The sequence below is a fragment of the Hypomesus nipponensis genome, chromosome 13 (genome assembly GCF_054491055.1).
Source record: "Hypomesus nipponensis isolate SF chromosome 13, ASM5449105v1, whole genome shotgun sequence".
In the NCBI taxonomy this organism is placed as follows: Eukaryota; Metazoa; Chordata; class Actinopteri; order Osmeriformes; family Osmeridae; genus Hypomesus; species Hypomesus nipponensis.
Genome location: NC_140373.1, coordinates 10,872,476 through 10,891,799, shown reverse-complemented (window position 1 = coordinate 10,891,799; position 19,324 = coordinate 10,872,476). Strand labels below are relative to the sequence as shown.

Genomic DNA, 19,324 nt, shown 5'->3' with positions numbered 1-19,324 from the left:
CTTGACTATTTATTCCACAAAACATATAATGCAAAGCATGTGCCCTGTACAAGCCTAGAATCTTATGAAAATACTTAATCATGCCCATGACATATTTCTTCTATTCGTGAGCTTTGCTAGAACCATCTTTCTCTGACAGATCCAGTACATGTCATTGTCTCGTCCATTTTCATTGCTTAAGTCACCACATTTGTTTTATCGTTTTATCCATGAGCTTTTCTTACAGCATTCACCATATTAAACATGAGTAAAATATCTGAATCTAATCTTAAACTATACAAACATACTGAGACTTAACAGGAGTGAAGGTTTGAAAGGTTCCCCCCAGACTGAAGCAGTGTGGATCTGGCAGTGGTTCTGTGTGCTCTGCAGAGAAGCTGCACGGGGAGGGCAGCTGCTGGTGAAGCTGTGTACCGCTTCAGTCCACTCGGGTCCCCAATGCTCAAGTCACCTCAGTAGTTGTCCCGTATCAGACAAAATGTACGTCGACAGTCTGTCGCCGTTGGTCGGGTGTTTGTCCTTGTGACGTTAAGGAGGAAGGGGCTTAAGGAGTCTCCCTGATGTCAAGGAAGCTAACGTGGAAACATTACAAGTGTGTCTCTTCAGTGGATTGGAACCCTACACATGTCGGGTTCCACATCATGTCTGGACAATATACATTTCAGATATTTTTTTTGTTCACTCCAGTGAAGCACCATAGCAACATCGTCTCCCTCAGTGCAATGTACACATCCCTCTTCGCAATAATCATAATGCAACGATCCATGATCTCATTAGTTATATTATGGTAAATGTTATACATATATTAATAAAAAATATATACAAACCAAACTTTGTTTGATAAACCACAAACAGGAGCACTTTTGTACAATCCCAGAAAAAAACGAAAGATTTTCACAAAACAAGTGGGGGAACAAAAGAAAACAAAGGAATTTGTTGTAAAGGCAATTCAAATCAAAAGCCTGGCCTGTAATTCACACAAACACATCGTTGCGACCAAATGGTCAAATACTGAACACTGGAAATAATCAGAAAACGGCACAAAGTTCAATCAAAGTCCTTGTCAGTATTCCATTGCTAAGAAAAATACTGAAAACACTGTTAGACAAATCTGTAGCCAGAGGAAGTTTTTCCCCCAAATGGGAAGTGTTAACAGAACAGGTAAGAAACCAAAAGGATGATGGAGATTTGAGTTCATATGCAGCACTTCAAAGCCTGAGGATACTGAACATCAACCTATGCAACCAGAAACCAAGCTCAAGTCCGAGACGAGAAAGACCCTGGGTTAACTGACAGGGTTCACTGACAGTACAACAACACAATATTCTCATTCACCGCATCACCCTTATGGACTTCAACTTTATTTATAAAGGATCAGATTTCAGCTCCTCAACTCTGCATTCCAGATCTGCTACCTGGAAAGATAAGGAAAACAGACATGAGATGGATGTGGACGGGGTTCTCTGGCTGTGTCAGAGTCATTATGAACGGTCATCCCCCACCTGCTCGTGAAGCTGGCTGGACTCTTCTCTCAAGGAGGCCTCGGCTCCATCTTGTGCACAACGTTGGGTCTCCTTCTTCAGGTACTCGATCTCCCTGCAGACCAAGCAGTTAGAAAAGAGTTATGGAAAGTGGCGGCTGAGGGCGTGCCCCATAGGCTCACGAGATCAGTGTGGCTACCATGTAGGCTGAGGCCTTATTGCAGTGGCCTGGGATTGAATCTGGCTTCTCTCACCCTGCCCTTCCTGTCACACTTCACTTAAAACCTGTCTATTGAAGTATACAAAACATGTTCAAAACATGTGCAAAAATGATATTCAAAAGTACCGACCTCATCCCTCACTCCTTACCTCACAATGATTTGTCTAGCGTGAGTTTCTTATAAATAAAGAGACACGTTTGTCATCAAACTGTCCCGACATGAAAGCAACCACACCCTGCACTCGTCTCTTACTTCTGCTGGTAGTCCTTGATGAGGCGCTTGGCCTTGCTGTACTTGCGCTCCAGGGCTTGGTACTGAGCCTGGGTCTCCTTCAGGTGCTCGTCCACCGCCTGGCACAGCGACTGGGCCTCCATCCAGTAGCCCTCCAGCTTATCCATGCGCTCCTTGTTCTCCGTCAGGGTCTGCTCCAGCTGGGCCTTGTCCAGCCGCCAGCGCTGCTTGTCCTGCTCGGCATGGTTCATCTGTACGTGTGTGACGCACGCATTCGTAATGTAAGAGACGATAAACCAATTTTTGGGACACTGGCCATCTCTTAGAACAGTGACGGGCCTCGTGTCTGTTGTTTGCGACTGCGTCGATAGAACCTTGGCTATCGTTCCTGCCTGTGCAAATAGAACGGCGTGTATTGTTTGTGACTGTGTAGTTCAGTGATAGAACCGTGTCTATAGTTTGTGATGGTGTGGAGCCGTGTCTATGGCTTGCGAGTGTGTTGTTCTTGAACGCTCAGCCTTACCTTCCTTTTCAGCTGCTGAATCTCGGCCTGTGTGACTGCGTGCTTTATTTGAAGCTGCGAAAAGACGCGCAGATATCAGTTGAGGACACAACAAAGTGTTCTAAAAATATGACTTCAAACGGGAGACGGGAGTATTTTTGTCCGTCTGTAAGGTTTATATTGTAATATCCAAGACGTTCTTTGTCACCTCTCTGTACTTGTGAGCCAGCTTCTCAGGGTCGGACTCCAGGGGGGAGATGTCTTCATTCTCAGCCAGGTCGAACACTTCGATGGCACTCGGATACGGGGGGCTGGCCTCCTCTTCATCCTCTTCCTCCTCGTCGCTGCCATAGTCACCAGTCTGGAGAGGGAGGGAGGGATGATAGACATAAGGCACATTCCCCTGTCAGTATCCTCAGTCAAGGTTTTCTGTTGGGTGATGTAGCAACGATTAGCCACTAGATGGGGCAACACACTAGATGAAAACCCAAATGGGGCTCGGAGTGTTCTGATTAGAACGGAAAATTGTCAATCCTCGCGCTGCATCCTACGTGTAGCTTGATCTTCATTGGGGTCGAAAAAACAAACGTGTTGTTTCTGCAAACGTGTTGTAAGGGGGGTATAATGGAACTTGGAAGCCAAATTCTACTTTGGCAAAAATTCCTACACAAAAACATTCCTACACACACCTGAACTTTACAGTTGAGTGGGAATGAAGCCAAAATATCAGAAAGACTTCATTTGGGAAACAGTCCTTATGAGTTGGCTGTGATTCTAGTGTAGCCTGAAAACACAAGCACAGATGCTGTGCCCAGTGCCCCAATACAGTTTGCGTCAGCTCTGTCAAAAATGGTATTGGCACACAAATCTTAATCCTAAAGCTGAAAGAAATAGAGGCCACGCATGGGGGAATACAACAGCTAAAAAAAGCTTAATATGAAGATTAAAATATGCTCCACAAGGTTAAAGGGCATTCTATTTGATGACATTTTAGTTGTTTAAGTCATTTTGACTAATAGAATGTGCCAGTGTCCTTCGTGTGGTATCATTTAGCTGCAGCATTGCAAGCTATTTCTTTGTTTGCACAGATGCTATTTTTGCTCTGACTTTAACTGGACCAGAGAAAGGCCAAGCAGATGTCAGAGAAACAGATCCGAACCGAGACACAGATACTTGTCCAAATTGCATTACCCTGTTTTTACTGTGGCTTCCTTACCAAGGTGAAAACAAACGATGCTCATTAAGAGACAAGCTATTCATTTGTCTATGGCGTTTCGGAAACCAGAAGCAAATGGACAAGATGCTTTTCGATGCTTTGTGAGTGTCTGTAAAGTGGGCAGCTGTGTTGCTGTGTTTCGGGTCACGTGTATAACGGGGTCCTCCGCTGTACCTCCTGGTCGTCCATGTACTGGTTGTAGCGTTGCTCCATCATTTCCCTCTGCCAGCGTTCCTGCTCCAGGGTCTGCTGGATCAGCTGGGCCACCTCACTCTGCTCACCTGGCTTCTCCCTGCCAATCAGAAACCTGCACAAGAGCCCCGCAACCGCTTCAGGAAAACGTGTGACGCAACCCCGGGTGACAAAAAAGAAATGTCATGTAAAATCGTACTCGAAGGTACTTTTCTAAGCTGACCACAACATCCTTTACAGTGCTAACCGGTGATTACATGCTTAGACATACTTCCTGTATCCTATTTGTCTGACTGACATTTTTATGAATAGGCACAACAGTAACTGTCCTCATCCTATCCTCCACTTATATATGATGCATGAGCTATCTGGAAGGTCCCTGATCTTCCACAAGTCTCACATCACACTAGCAATTACCCCATAGCGCAGACCACAAAGCCCTGAATTATGAATGAGTCGACAGGGTGACAAAGGAGGGCGCCTGGGAGCAGTCTCTCTGGAGATGGTTAAAAAGCGAAAGACTCCTGGTATTCTTTATTGACACCGCTCATGCCTGTGGTCATGTTGTCGTCACCCTCCAAGTGCCGCCTTGCGACTTTTGTGATGTATGTCTCAAAAAGGATGTGTTCTAGAAGCAGTTCTCACAGATTAGAAAGCTATTTGTGGGTGGGGGGGGAGTCGATTAATACATGTTGTCGGTACCTAACCAAAAGTAGCCTCAACTTTCCTAGACCTTTAGCTACGGCACTAATGCTGAATGCTCGCTGATATAGCTGTCTGTCTTACTAGAACGGCGTATGTATGCATCGTTGCTAACGTGTACTGACGTTGTGACTTATGGAAAGCCTAGTGGGCAAGTATTAAGACGCCCCCGTATAGTGACTGTGTATGTGAGAAAGACTTGTGAATGACGGAGGGAGAGCAGGGAAAGGAAATGCAGATGAACGAATACGCTGCGTGTTTTAACCTTAATAGTGTTAAAAATATTTTTTGACGAAACGCAATATGTCGCGGCCGGTGTTAATTCTGTGGCACACCGCCACGAATTAGTTTATGTGTGGGAAACACTGAAAAGGTTTCGATAACATCCCCTTATTTTTAACCTGGTGACGTGATCCGTAGTGAGTGGTGTGGAGGGGGCAGGAAATGGTGGTTTACTTTAGTCTTAGGTTTTTATTTTAATTCTAGAATTGCTGAAGATGTGAAACCTTGTGTTGTACTTAGCTACACAGTATGTACCATGGGACTGTTGTCTACAGTCCAAGCACACAGCTATATATAGTATGTCAACCTAGTAATTAAACTGCAGTCTGGATGATAGAAAAAAAAGCAGTGAAAAGGAAATAGCAGGTGTCTCTGGGTGTTGCGTTGAAAAGCACCCCCTCTCTCACGCACCTGACAGTTCCTGTGGTGTTCCTGAGGACAGAGGCAGCAAAGTTCTGGGTGACCCCCACCAGGCTGGTCCCGTCCACCTCAACGATGAGATCGTTAACCTGGATCCTGGAGAGAAACCACAGCCCTGAGCACTAACCCTGTGCATCATTTCGTATCATTTGAAAAACGTGCTCAACCTGCCTCAAGCAAATGTGTGATGCATGTGTGACCCATGAACCTTAACATGTTTATGTACTGCATATAAAACATTTCTTTTCGGGGACACCCGTTGCCTTCATACACTATAAATGAGCAGTGCATAGTGAATAGTGGATGTTTTGTAAGTGATTGCAGTGTCGGAGGTGCACTTGTTTCGCACGTACCTGCCGTCCCTGTGTGCCGCACCGGCATCCGTGACTGTCTTGACAAAAATGCCCAGCTTCTCTAGACCCATGTCTGCCCCAGCACCCATGCCAATGATGCTGATGCCGAGCCCATCGCCATCTGAGGAGAGAAAGACAGAGGGACGTATTGTCCAATGATGGAGTGATGCGGTTCCCTCTTAAGGGGGGGCACTAACTGGACAGATGGAGGGATGTCCAATGCATGGATGGATGGTTCGTTGGAAAAATGAGATCTCGACTGCCTGATCAATACAATTGATTATCGTCTGAACAATGGCGGTGTAACTCCCATCACTCTCCATTCTCCTCCCAGACTCCAATCACAGTCCGTGCGTGTAGCCTAGTTAAGACTTATTCGCCATTCAAATAGGTTTCACAAGAACTATTCCGAAATGTTAGCCAAGCTATTGTCACAAACCCCTGCGCATGGAAGTTGCAGGGGCTTGTCAGAGGGGAAGCAGGAGCGCGGTCAGAGGGGAAGCAGGAGCGCGGTCAGAGGGGAAGCAGGAGCGCGGTCAGAGGGGAAGCAGGAGCGCGGTCAGAGGGGAAGCAGGAGCGCGGTCAGAGGGGAAGCAGGAGCGTGGTCTAACCTTTCTCCAGCTCCACGGGAAACAGGTCCAGCCTCTCCACCCTCTTCTCCAGCTCGTACTCGGCAGACGCCGCCATGGGATCCACGTCCTCGTTGCGCCGGTCATAATCCTCGTTGGGATAGGTGGCGAAGACCTGGAGAAACGGGAAACGTCAAGCGTCACAGAGCCAACGAGCCGGGCTTTTATTTAGCCGCTGGATGAATGGAGGAATTAATCCATTGAACATGGTGAGATTAAATGACATGCTGTCCTTGTAAGAATGGCGCGATCCGAAGATGGGAGTGGACTGTCCCAAAAACGTTGCTTGTGTGAGAGGACATTTAGATTTGTACTCAAGGAGACTGTATCTCCTTGCTTTCTTTCCCCCAACCACCAAACAGTCCACACTTAGCTGCCCTCTGTGAGGTAGAGGCGGGCCAATAGCTTCCCACATTCAACCAACAGCATGACAGGTTACATAACCACCTCCAGCATGCTAATGCAGAAGCACTGCAGCTGCTATTAGCAAGCCTCGCACACAGGGAGCTGCCAACATGGCTGAATTTGAAAAGAGTCGGCCACTCTCCCTCCCTCCCTCTCTCCTCTCCCTCCCTCCCTCCCTCCCTCCGTCCCTCTCTCCCTCCCTCCCTCTGTCCTCTCTCTCTCTCTCCCTTCTTCTCTTTCTGTCTCTTTATGGCCTTCCTGGGTTGATTACATATGCACCACCTCACAGGGTCCACAAGCCACTCTCTCCATCTCACAAGACCCACTCTGTCTTTCTTTTGACCCTCTCCTTTCTTTCAGCCTCCTCTTTTTCCTGTCATCCCTCCCTCCTTGATGTCACTGACTATTCCAGTTGAAATAACCTTTTGGTTTAGAAACCTCCGCAATAAAAGTCTTTGCCTATCCCCCCCACCCCTCTCAGTGCCTGCTATATATGTCTCGTATCGCGGAAGCATCGCTTCGCTCGAAACAGGGCTGTCTGCAGATCACATGGGTTCGGTTTCCGTAGCAACCACAGAGTAAAGCACTTGTCCGTTTTTGACAGTGGCTTTTGCTATTCAGCCAGGCCTCCTCCTCCTCCACTGAGGGAAATGAACTATCCAGGCCTCTCCAACCAACCAATCTATCCAGGAAAAGGAGATCCGAACCAAAGGACAACGAGACAAACCAGTGCCACTTCTCTGCTCTGCTCTCTCGCCAGGGAAAACTAGGGAGCCACAAGCCTTCACATGGTTCAGACCTGGGGCGTCTATGATTTAGGTTACCTTTGTTCTTCGATGGCTCAGTCTAATGCGGATTACAGCTTCCTGTCTGACCAGGCGGGGCTCCGTGTCCCCGGCCGGCAGCTTGCTCCGGATGGGGGGAACCCAATGGTGCACTCGGTCTACAGCTTCACCACCACACACCAAACCCAGTTCAGGAGTATTACACGTGCCACGAGGAATAAGTAAGCCCATTCCCTGGCCTGACACATACATGCAGACACGCACGCACACAAGCACACGCAAGCAAGAGATACTCTCTCTTCCTAAAGGAGATTTGCTTCCTTCTTACATGGGATGATCCCTCTGAGGGGAGACAAACATTACAATCCAACATGATGCCCTTGATGATGATGATCTCTCTCTCTCTCTCTCTCTCTCTCTCTCTCTCTCTCTCTCTCTCTCTCTCTCTCTCTCTCTCTCTCTCTCTCTCTCTTCTCTCCTCCCTCTCCCTCTCCCTCTCTCTCTCTCTCCTTCTCTCCTCTCTCTCTCTCTCTCTCTCTCTCTCTCCTTCTCTCCTCCCTCTCCCTCTCCCTCTCTCTCTCTCTCCTTCTCTCCTCTCTCTCTCTCTCTCTCTCCCCCCCCCCACCCCTCTACCCTGCCTGTAAGCATGGTCAGAGATGAGCACACCTCAGAGCAAAGGGCTGTCAGTCAATGAGAGCACTGCGCCTTTCCCCTTTAGGGAGACAAACATTGGGATTAAGGTGGGGGGCTGGGCATGGTGGGGGCAGGGCTGGGCAGGGCAGGGTGAGGTGGGGGGTAGGGATGGGTACGGCTGGGCGGGTGGGGGAGGGCTGGGCTGGGCTGGGCTGGGCTGGGCTGGATGGGGGGAGGACGTTGCTCCAGTTGTGGCAGATAGTAGGTCACAGTGGCAAACAGATGGCTGAGGAGAGTCTTTCCACACCCCACCCCTCTCTCTCTCTCTTTCTGTCTCTCTGTCTCTCTCTCTTTCTCTCTCTCTCCTTTTCTATCTCTCTCTCTCTTTGTCACTCTCTTTCTAGCCTCTGTTTGCGTCTGTGCAGGGTAACCAATTAGAACGTACAAAGTTCTAAATTTGCCCAGTAAGTGACAACAACCCTTATTTTTATTTTTACAATGCAGTTGCCGTGAGAAAGAGCCACTTAAATGATGGGTCATGCGCTGGGATGTGGTCGGGGGGGACGACACACCAAGTTTAGTCAGTTACGGCCTCCAGTTGCCTTCTCCTCCCAACGACACCTCCTCTCTGCCTTTCCAAAAAAGATCTCTTTTTTGATCTAACCAATAGAATGTGTGGAGGAGGCCAGGCTGGGTTTATGGCATGTTTCTCACAGTCTCTCTACAGCAGCAGCTCTGCCGCTAACCTACATATTAAGGACAGCGAACGAGACAGCTCTGGCACTTTCATGACATGTTCTCATCGTGCAATTATAACTGTAATTAGGCTATATAACTGAATATGATTGTGTCATTATACAAATGTATGGTTCCATAATCAGATGTGTGCAAACCTGTTATACTCCCCATGTGTCCCATCAATAACCAGTTATTATTATTATTATTATTATTATTATTATTCCCACAGACATCCTTCAGGACTCTCTGAGTCTCAGTCCAATTCATTGTCCCTAATAAATATTGAAGTGAACCCACTATTGTGTGATAAATTGGTGTCAGTGAGCAGGCAAAGAGCCCTTTATCAAAACAAGCAAAACAAAGCGCTTGAAACAGACAGCCTTGTCCATCAGCTACCTCCAGCAAGCTCTCCTGGCTACACAGTGTCCAGCTCCTGCCAGAGTCTATTGAATACATTCAACAGGACATTGCCCAGAGGGCCAGATAACTGCTCCCAAATCCTCCTAAAAATGGTCTCTAATCCAGGATTGCAGATGTGTGCCCACAGCCATGAGACAGAACACTGGGCCAGACTCCTCTGCAGCCAATCAAATGGAAGTGGTTGCTTTGTCATGGTAACAGTTGCATAGTGAAGTGGCTCAGCATGTGTTTGGTCAGCAGTGTTGGTCTAACAGCAGCAAGGGACTATGGGTCAGCAGTACAATGGCACTACTGTAAAAAACTGTACATAAACAGAACATAAACCAGCACTCCAGCACTGGTCTGGTGGAGCAGATTCACCGAGGGAAGTCCGCGTCAGCAAAGAGAAGAAGTCTGTTTGTTTTGTGATTATTTCCCAGTGACAGGCTTTATGCATGCAACCTTACGTAGGCTAACGGGTGGGGAGTGTGTCAGTTAGAACATTAGCGTCAGAGAAGACTCACAGAAGGGCTGTGAGTCACTCCCGCCCTCACACAGGCTCCCACCACAGCTTCAGGACACCTGGCCACCTCCCCAAAAACCCTCCCCTGTGGTCTAATCCAAGATGATATTGGATGTAGGTCAGAATGAACCATTGCGGGGTTTAGGGAGTTCTCAAGGTAGAAAGGATCCACCTTTCAATGTCACGCTAGCATCCTTAGCTTATCATCTGGGAGGTAATGCTTGTTGATTTTTTTATTTATTTTTTGGGCTTTATGCAATGTAATAACAGATAATAAAATGATCCATTTGGATTAATCTGTGCAGATTCTTTTTGGATTGATGCTGGCACGGGGCTGGTGATGAGCTGAGCTGCAGCAGGATCTCCTGACGGAGCAGGGGATTGAGGTGGAAGGAGAGGTGGCGGCAGGTGGAGAGGGAGAAGGAGGTGGAGAGGGAGTAGGAGGGGGGGGTCAAGGTTGAGAGATACTGTTTACTTCTGGTGAATCAACACTCAAACCACTGGGTACCATGGTCTTAAAGGACAGACTTGTAATAATACACACAGATGTAAAAAAAACAACAAAAAAAACCACAAAATAATAAAGCACACAAACAGATGAGATGTGAGCTGTTTCCCGTGTTCAGCGAGTACAGCTGTGTAGACAAGTCAAAGTCGGCTCCGCTTCCAATGATAGCTATTTTTATAAGGTTGGAAAATAGGAGGCGTGACAGTAAAAAAAAAAAGAAAAAAGAAAGAAAGATGATGAAAGAAGAGAGTAGACAAAGAGGGTGTCAAGAGGAAGGACCAAGGTTGTTCGTGTGAAGTTTAGACTGAGCAGCAGCCATGCTTTGTGCCAGTTAGGTGGGAGCTCACACTGGAATGGGGGAAAAAACTTTCCCGACAAAAACACGGAGGCCAAACGACATCGCTAGAACAACGACTCGTACGGACCCACATCTAAAGCACACACACAGGGAGGTATGTGGGCGTGTGTGTAGGGGGGGGGGGTATTCACCACAAATAGACGAGCACACTTCCTGTTTCAGAGTGAAGAAAGTGACACTGTAACTGCACTTCTGGTCGCATGGCACGTCAGCTATTAAATACTTCCAATCTGACCCCCAACCTCTCTCCCCACATCTCAATAACAAAGCCGTCTGTGATAGAGTGGGAGGTGCTGGCAGAGGGGAGGGGGCGGGGGGGGGGGGGTTGGGGTTCTGCAGCTGCTGGTGGCTGGAAGGCCAGTACTCTGAGCCTAAAGCCAAACATGCACTGTTATCACTGCTGCCTGCCATACTCTGCATGCGCGGATCTTCAACAAGGAAATGAACGTTCAAATCTGTAGTGAAAACAACCAAGCCACCCGAAGTAATGACTGTAACGGCGGCATTACGAAACTAAACTAGACTCTGGTGGATGAACATCATATTGAGACGGAGGAAGCAGAACTTTCCATGTGAATGGCTCTGATCCGAGCAGGGACTCTCCGTCAGTGGTCTGGGTGTGTGTGTGTGTGTGTGTGTGTGTGTGTGTGTGTGGGGGAGAGTGTGTGATGTACAGTGTCAGGCCACACTGGGTGGGGGGGGACTAGGCCAGGCAAGCCGGGGGCGACAGGCAGCCTGGCTGAGCTGGGAGAGCTCGGATGCTCCTCCTTGGGTCATTGCAGCCCTGGTTAGTGGCAGACAGTGGGAATCAACTCCTCTTTCAAAAGCCGAGACATCCCCATGACGTGAGCTCGCACATCCCTCCCCCCCCCAACCTTCACCTCCTGTAAAAGCCACAAACCTCGACTCTCTTTTTATCGCTCTTTCTCCACCCCCCCTTCCTTTAACACCCTACCTCTCCACCTCATTTCACACCCAATCTCTCTCTCTCTCTCTCTCTCTCTCTCTCTCTCTCTCTCTCTCTCTCTCTCTCTCTCTCTCTGTCTCTCTCTCTCTCTCTCTCTCTCTCTGTCTCTCTATCTCTCTCTCTCTGTCTCTCGCCTTCTATCTTATGCCACATTCCAGAACGCATCTACCCCATAAACTGTCCAATGGCCCCCCAGCGCATAGCTGTTGACCTTTAATCGGCCCGGTCCAACAACCCTGTGCACACAATAGGACAGCAAAGCTAATTATCCAGCCTCTTTGTTCCTCCACAACAATTATTGACAGTGAGGCAGCTCCCTCTGCATTTGGGGCTAAGAATCTGGCACACCGGCTCTTTCAGGGCTGTCAGCTGCACAGCGGGAATGCCGGCACTGCCGTTACCAAATGTGTGGGAACTATCTCCTGCAAGTAGAGAGAGGGAATATGGTGCATACCGGCCCCAGGTCAACATGAACCATGTCAATAACCATGCAGGCCTTCAATGTTATGTGTGGGTCTGAGTGCATCTTTGACTGGATATCAGCAGGGATGAAGATGGTAATTTAGATAGAATAGGCAGGCCTAATAGGATAAGACTCCTTGATGAGCAGTCAAGTCGACACTACCAGTCAGTCTGTGCTAGCAGAATGTGTGTGTGTGATTGGTTTGTTTTGATGAGGGTGCACGGGTTTATACTGTAGTGTGAAAGCTGGCGCTGTTTGGATGTTCTGCCGCTTCGAGCTCACCTTGATGGGCTCCACGCTGAAGCGGATCTTGCGGCTGGTGGGCGGGTCCTCCTCCACAGGAAGCCCTGTGATCTCCGTGCAGCTGGACTCGGGGTCGTAGCGATCATCCTCCTCCTCCTCTTCCTCCTCCTCCTCCTCGTCCGCCTGGCTACCTCCAGAGTCCTCCCCCACCGCGCTGTAGGTACTGATATCCACCTGGTCGGCCCCGGTCTCATCCTCCTTCCCAGTCCTCTCTTCCTCCTCCTTCTCCTCTCCGACACCCTGGCCCCTCTCTCCACCCTGCCCGGCCAGCCCGCCGCTCTCGTCCTTGGGGGAGGTCTCCCTCGCCAGGGGCTCTCTTTTCGCCGCGCTCCCCCCGTTCTCCACGTGTACCTCAGCTTGGACCAGTGTGCTGCCAGCCTCTCCTGAACATTCCACGGGTTTCCCCCCAGCGTTGACCTCTACTCCTGCGTCTGACGCGCTCTTCTCCCTGTACTCTTCTGTGAGGCTCCCAGAAACCTGTGCAGGGTCGCCCGGGCCACCGTTTCGGCTTCCGTTGAGGGTCCCAGCGGAGGCGGCTGTTTTACTCCTGGTGCCCCTGGCTGGTCGTTCCTGGTCCCTCTGGTTGGGACCGTCTTCCTCTTGGTTTCCCGTCGGAATGGTGCGCATCCTCTTGGAGATGATTTTTGAGTTGAGTACACCCACTTTGGCACTGACCCCCCTGGATGGTAGTGGAGGGGTGGAGGACAGGCGGTGGAGGTTGTTGCGAAGCTCGGCGGCTCGTTCAAACACGGCGCTAAGCTGGCTAACGGTGGGCGATACTGCGTCGGAGGTGTCCAGGCTGTCCAGGGATTCTGTGCTGCCGTTAAAGCGGGCCACCACGTCCAGCCTGCCATCCTGGAAGCCCGAGGCTCTATCGGTCTTCAGCAAGACACGGGTGGTAGCGGCCTTCTCCTGCTGCTGCTGCTGCTGCTGTTGCTGCTGCTGCTGCTCAAAAATTCGGCGAGTCTCCTGCAGTTTGGAGTAGCTAGGTGACGAGGCCCGCTGGTGGCCGTTTTCCGCTTTGGGGTCGAACCGATTGACTCTTTCCGAGACAGTGGAGCCGAGCTTTAGCAATGCGCTATGGTCCACGTTCTCGTTTAGGCTACCGGCCCTGGGTAGTGACAGACGCACGGTTTTCTCGTTCTCGTTGTCGTTCGTCTTGGTCGCTTCTTCACCTCCCTCCCCGTCCAATGGAGACTGCATTTGCATGAACATGTTTTTGATACGGTGAACGTTTGAGCCATACCTGCGCCCGCGCGGGCCTTCCTGGACATCTCCGTTGGCCGCATTGTCCTTCATAGGTTTCAGCGCCTGCATCCCCGCCTCGTACGCGTTCCTGTGCGGGGATGGGCTCCTGAGCGTAGACCCAGAGCCGGGGCTCTTGGAAGATGAGGATTCGGTCTTCATCATGGTCAATCAAGCGTCTCAACGGATGCTCAGCAACGGCATGTCTCCCCCGGTGGACGCACAAATATGCCCCTTTCCACCAACAGTCGATTCTGTCGGGGAGATGGTGTCTCCTTGCTGACTGGAAGAGCAAATGGAGAGAAACAAATACAGTTAGCGTTTTAGGCCGCTTTCATCCAATGTGATCCTTTGCAATGGAGAGTGGACGCGATGCATCTGTTAATGACTACCTCGTAATTACAACAGTAACCTACACAAATGAAAAGAAAAATGGGATGGTCATTAAAACAGTAGCAGTAAACTGGAACAGTAAGTAATGAGCCACGGATTTACCACTGACGACAGATTGCTTACGTTTAATCCCTTTTCACTCGCAGCATCATTTTGATCTCTTGATTTTCTGAACTGCAGATTTCTGGTCCTCGCGTAAAATCAGACTGCTGCATGGAAGAGGGACGCCGCAGGGTCGTAGTGCTAGTTGTGTTCATGACTTGCCTAAAGTCCTCCGTTCTCAAATACTACCGTTCTGTGTTTCATCATATAATATTTAAAATGTCACTGCACATATATATATATAAAGCCTGCCATACCCTAACCTATAAACCGGTGTAATAAGACATTCTGACGTTACAGATAGTGCGGTAGGACCCTGAGGAAATTTTGAACGCGCTTCAGTCAACTGCATCCAATGATACATCCGTTTACACTGCCACTCGCTTCCTGCATCAGCTGCAAAAAAATATGATAAATTATGTTATGGATCGATTTATAATTGTTCATTTTTAATGAGTGGCCTACGTGTTCTTTTTGTAAGAATGGCGAAGCAGATGTTTTCCTTCCCACATTTAGACTTGGCTAGATCACAGGACTGGCTTCAGTTTAACATTTCCCAAATCCATAATCCTATTCCAACTACTTCGTAAAAATCTGTATTTGTTTTGCACATCCTGCCAGTATTGAGCCAAGTTACTGCCAATAAACATTTGATTTGCCATTTAAAGGGATAATACTAAATCTGTGAAAAAATACATTAAACTTTAAGTATTGTCACTCACACACAGATTTGAACTCATAAAATAATTGCATCAAAGGCTTGGTAACTAAGTTATTGCTATATAGACATGCTATATACATATAAATATATAAATGCTATATAGACATGCAGGCACCCAGACCCCTCCTGCCCCACTCAAACACAGAGAAACACACACAAGCAGTACAACACATGCACACAGTGACTCATTTAGGAATCAAGGGGGGGCAAAAATAGCTCTGAAGTACCCCAGCCCTCTTCACCGCTTGGTCCTGTCAATCAGAGCTCATAACAAGATGGCAGACAAAAGGAGCTGGGGGTTCTGCTTGACAGGCAAGTCCTCTTTTTACCACATAATTTGACAGTTTGAATATGATACGTTTTTTAAAATAAACATTACTATAGTAAACATTACATTTTACAAACATTTTACCAAGCTTTTCCCGAAACAATTTAGAATGTTGTATTACACCAATTTTGCGGCCATAACTTTTACTTCTTGACCCATTATGTTTGAAGCAATGTTTTTGAGGTAAACAGATGTGTTCTTGTTCATAACCCTAACCCCAAGATATCGAAAGTGTTAGAAAGTTTGTGTTCCTCTTCCGCAGTATGTTTGGCCAGCTTCTTGGTGGCCAAGGCAGACATAAAGGTTTCTGCCCCCGTGGGACAGCTATTTGTGTTCGAGCTGCAGAGAGAGACTTTCCAGAATGAGTTTGAACCTTTCCTGAAACACTATGGTAAGACTTTGAACTCAAAACTGTACACTCACCTATTTTTGTTACAACATAATCACATTTCAATGTCACCTAGATGTTATTTCCCAATTGGTTTTTACTCTGATGCCTTTCCATCCTCCTTCTGTGTTTGGTAAAGCAGGCAGAGTCTACAATGATCCTATGGTATTTAAGTGCAACAAGCAGTACTTCCCTGACCTGCCTGAGTGGCTGCGCTTTACCCAGAGGCACCCCTATGACAATGGCTTCTTGTACGGTACACCTATGAGCGCGGGCAAGAGCATCATCGAGGTAGGCTCCTCGCCGGTCTCATGGACCTCCTTGTTTTGGTTTGTTGTGGCTAAAGTGAAGACGAGCTGATCTGACGCATTGTCGTGTAAATGCCAAGCTTGTGAGGCTGTTGTAATGGAAACTGAGGTGCCGTTCCTCTCCTTTCTTCTCACAGATTACAGTCATCAACAAACGCAGCTATGACACGTTCAGAGAAAGGCTGATCATAAACATCGGCCCTCGGGGTACGTTTTTGGGGTGTTTTCTTGTGGTATAAATCATTTATATGAAATCGCAGTGGATACAATGGGCTTCATAAATACATATTTCTGTTTTTCATAAGAGTGCCACCGTTTGTAGTTGTTTCTAGTTCACGGTTTATCCATATCTCTTATGGCCCTTCAGCGAACAAGATGCCTTTCCAAGCTGAATTCTTCATCAAACTCAGGGAGATTGAGAAGGTGCTGCCCTCTACAGTTCAGGCTGCGATCAAGCAGGATGTCATGAGGATGTGGGAGACCGACAGGCTGGAGTTTGTCAACATCACCTCTGCTCTGGACCGTGGTGGCAGAGTCCCTCTGCCCCTGGCCGGACACTATGAGGGGTGCGGTGCCACACACAAACACAACATGAAACTAAAGACAAAGAAAACCTATATTTTCACGGTATGTCGTGTAAATCGTTTCGTCTTTGTCCCAGTGTGTATGTGAAGATGGGGTCAGACCAGTACTACTCCAAGTGCTTGCTGAAGCTCCAGAGCCCGGACCACCAGAGGCAGTGTGAGGCAGGAGGCCGGAGAGAGACCGGAGACTGTGCCATCTGTACCATCCCCAGCAACTGTATCACCTGGTGCAAGTCAACCCTGGTGAGGCCAGCATTTTCACTCCTGAATGGCCACATTGTCAAACCACTTTGACCATATCCTAAACCCTATCCTCCTCCCCCATGCCTGTTGCACTCCCCCTGTGTCCAGATTGATTTGTCCAGGCCCGTGGCTGCACCCCCGGCCCCCTCCATGGGCTCAGGGGTTCTGGAGGCTGGGGGCCAGTACGACCCCCTGGACTCTCCCCCCACCAGGGACTACTTCCTGGACTACATAGTGACGGTGTTGGTGCCTCTGGTCTTGGCCATACTGCTGTGTCTTCTCCTGGCCTACATCATGTGCTGCAGGCGCGAGGGCGTGTACGTTCTGTGGAGATTTGCGTGGTGCACCTTTAATGACAGATAATGAGCCAATAGGAACTCAAATGAACTGAAATGTGTCTTGACAACTGGGTCTTGATTATTTTCAGGGAGAAAAGGGACGCAAGGACACCAGAGTGAGTCACACAACCCAAACTGTTAACCTCTTCCACAAAATGGCTTTAAATGGTTATCTTCCACGCATGTGTTTACCGTGCACAGTAGCATACGTCGTCACTGTAACGGCGCCAGTGAGGTTGTTGCACAGTCTCTGTCCTGTTATACGGACCACACAGAGCAGCTAACAAACTCCCTCCCCCTGTGGCCTGCTGCAGGATACAGCTGTACCACCACCACACCATCCACGGCAACAGCAGCGAGCTGAGGAGTATGGCTGGGGCTCGCGGCGTCCCCCCTCCTCTGTCCACCCTGCCCATGTTCAACTTCCGCACTGGGGAACGCCCCCCTCCTCTCCAGTCCGACAGCCCCAGTATTCCTCTCATCATGGCCCAGCAGTGAGTACGGTACACCCCGGCAGAGCCTGTCAGACACAGTGCATGCTGAAACACTGAAGAGCTTTGTGTTGCTGTCATGAAAATAGGCAGTCCTCCTCTGTGGCCTATGGACACGTTTAGATATTTGGTTATGTTGCCATCTAGTGGAGCAGCTTGTAAGGAATTATTAAAGGTAACAAAACGGTGTGGAATATAATATTCTCATAATTTAACATGGGTATAATGATATGAGTGCATAAAGGGAAATTAACTGGAAGGAGTAAATGTTGCAATGTATAGAAATAAGAACAAAGTTATTCTTATAACTTTGCTTATTCAACTATAACATTCCATTCTTCATTTTTTTCACAGTGAACCCAACATTGACTCACTGCCCAGGTAAAATTGTGGGAATATCACTGCTTCATTTACATTGATTTGTAGGTGGAATAAATGGATATAAAATGATTAAAAACATTTCCATTTCACAGGAAATGACACAATGGCACAATGAAGTCATGATAACACAATGGGACTTGAGTTTGCTGTGGTCTTTTCACATAATACCTGTGAGGGTAAATATTTCAGAGTGATTATATTTGGAATAATTTATTACTGAATATTTATCATTTTTAACCTCTTCTTGTGAATATTTTGTCTCTGTCTATGTCTTTGAATGCACACTGCCCTTCAATAAATAGTTGCTGTTTTTCCATTTGATTATTTTGTAATTTTACAGAAATACTTCTTGTCCATAGCAACAATCTAAGACAGTGAGCCTTCCATCCTGAAAGGCTTTATTTGGCCAGACTCCGATAATTTCAACTCGCCCAGTTATTGTTTCACCAACACATTTTAAACTAATTTAACGCTATCCTAGTGTTATGTATATCAGATACAACTGTGAAATGTTGCCAACGAAACCATTTTTTATTTTTAAATGCATCCAATTATACGCCCATAAATCCACTCACAGGAATATAAACTAGCTGAAATAACCATGTTGGCTTTGTGCACAACTGTAATCCTCTTTACAAAACTCTGAGAACTTGACAACAAACATGTAAGGACAATGATGGTGTACCTTGCATTGTGGATGGGCATGGTGTGCCACATAACCTCTAATACTGGATGACAGCCTGAGGTGAAGTGGTTACTGGAGGATGTGGGTCTCACAGTGTCTAGTTCATCCACCAGGGGGCGTCAGTGTTTCCTTTGTAACTCCAAATATGGTAGAAACAACAATGACAAGTCAATATCAAATGTAAATTTCAATGAAAACGTTTTTTTCATAATGTAAACTTGTGCATGTCAAGTATGTTTTGGTACACGTAGACGTAAAAAGTGAAATAAGAGAGTCTTTACTGTAGAGTAAGTATGCCCATGATCGTCTTGTCGGCTCAAAAAGGAGTCAATTTGCTTTATTATGGGCCTTTATTGTATCAGCTGTCAGATTGACAGACATATGTAAAAGCCGGTTTAATAATTTGGGCCATGCAAAAAAGTCTGGCATCCAGTAATGTTGGATGATTAGGCCATCATGTGGGAGGTCAAGGGAAGTGACCGTTTCAAACATTGAGTAGACCACTTCACATGCTTTATTTCAGCATCCAAAATAATTAAAAACATCTTGATTTATTATACATGTACAAAATAAGTACAGATTCTCTTGTTTAAACCATGAAAGTGTGTCAATTTCAGTTTTTTACTCTTTTTCTTTTTCTAGAAACCCTTCTCTTAAAAGCATAAAAAAAAAAAAAAAACTAAAACCATAAGTGGGAGGTGGGTGCTGTTTAGTGAAGAGAAGTTATCCACAGGAATAAACAGACGAGTCAACAGTGAAATGAAACCATACCAGAAACAAATCCACTTGCTTAATCTACATCAGAC

At 47.4% G+C, this 19,324-nt stretch overlaps 2 protein-coding genes across 4 annotated transcripts; one reads left to right on the top strand and one right to left on the bottom strand.

Annotated features, from left to right (window-relative positions):
- Positions 1-2: 2 nt before the first annotated feature.
- Positions 3-14,434, bottom strand: LOC146260020 (neurabin-2-like). Its single transcript, XM_084670385.1, has 11 exons — positions 14,073-14,434; positions 12,291-13,839; positions 6,212-6,344; positions 5,601-5,721; positions 5,239-5,343; positions 3,826-3,958; positions 2,644-2,796; positions 2,457-2,510; positions 1,955-2,184; positions 1,503-1,596; positions 3-1,415 (listed from the first exon to the last, which is right to left on the bottom strand). The coding sequence occupies exons 2-11, from the start codon at positions 13,719-13,721 to the stop codon at positions 1,365-1,367; spliced, it is 2,505 nt and encodes an 834-aa protein (XP_084526511.1). The 5' UTR covers positions 13,722-13,839; positions 14,073-14,434; the 3' UTR covers positions 3-1,364.
- Positions 14,435-14,974: 540 nt separating this feature from the next.
- sgca (sarcoglycan, alpha) lies at positions 14,975-19,203 on the top strand. 3 transcript variants are annotated; one of them, XM_084670657.1, is made up of 11 exons: positions 14,975-15,084; positions 15,363-15,491; positions 15,628-15,779; positions 15,934-16,003; positions 16,164-16,362; positions 16,458-16,623; positions 16,732-16,940; positions 17,051-17,077; positions 17,276-17,455; positions 17,807-17,833; positions 17,926-19,203. In XM_084670657.1, the coding sequence occupies exons 1-11, from the start codon at positions 15,048-15,050 to the stop codon at positions 17,930-17,932; spliced, it is 1,203 nt and encodes a 400-aa protein (XP_084526783.1). In that variant the 5' UTR covers positions 14,975-15,047; the 3' UTR covers positions 17,933-19,203. The 3 variants fall into 3 exon arrangements, with proteins under 3 accessions (XP_084526783.1, XP_084526785.1, XP_084526784.1); XM_084670658.1 differs by having other exon boundaries at positions 14,976-15,084; positions 15,631-15,779; XM_084670659.1 differs by lacking the exon at positions 17,926-19,203 and having other exon boundaries at positions 17,807-17,837.
- The last annotated feature ends 121 nt before the right edge of the window (positions 19,204-19,324 follow it).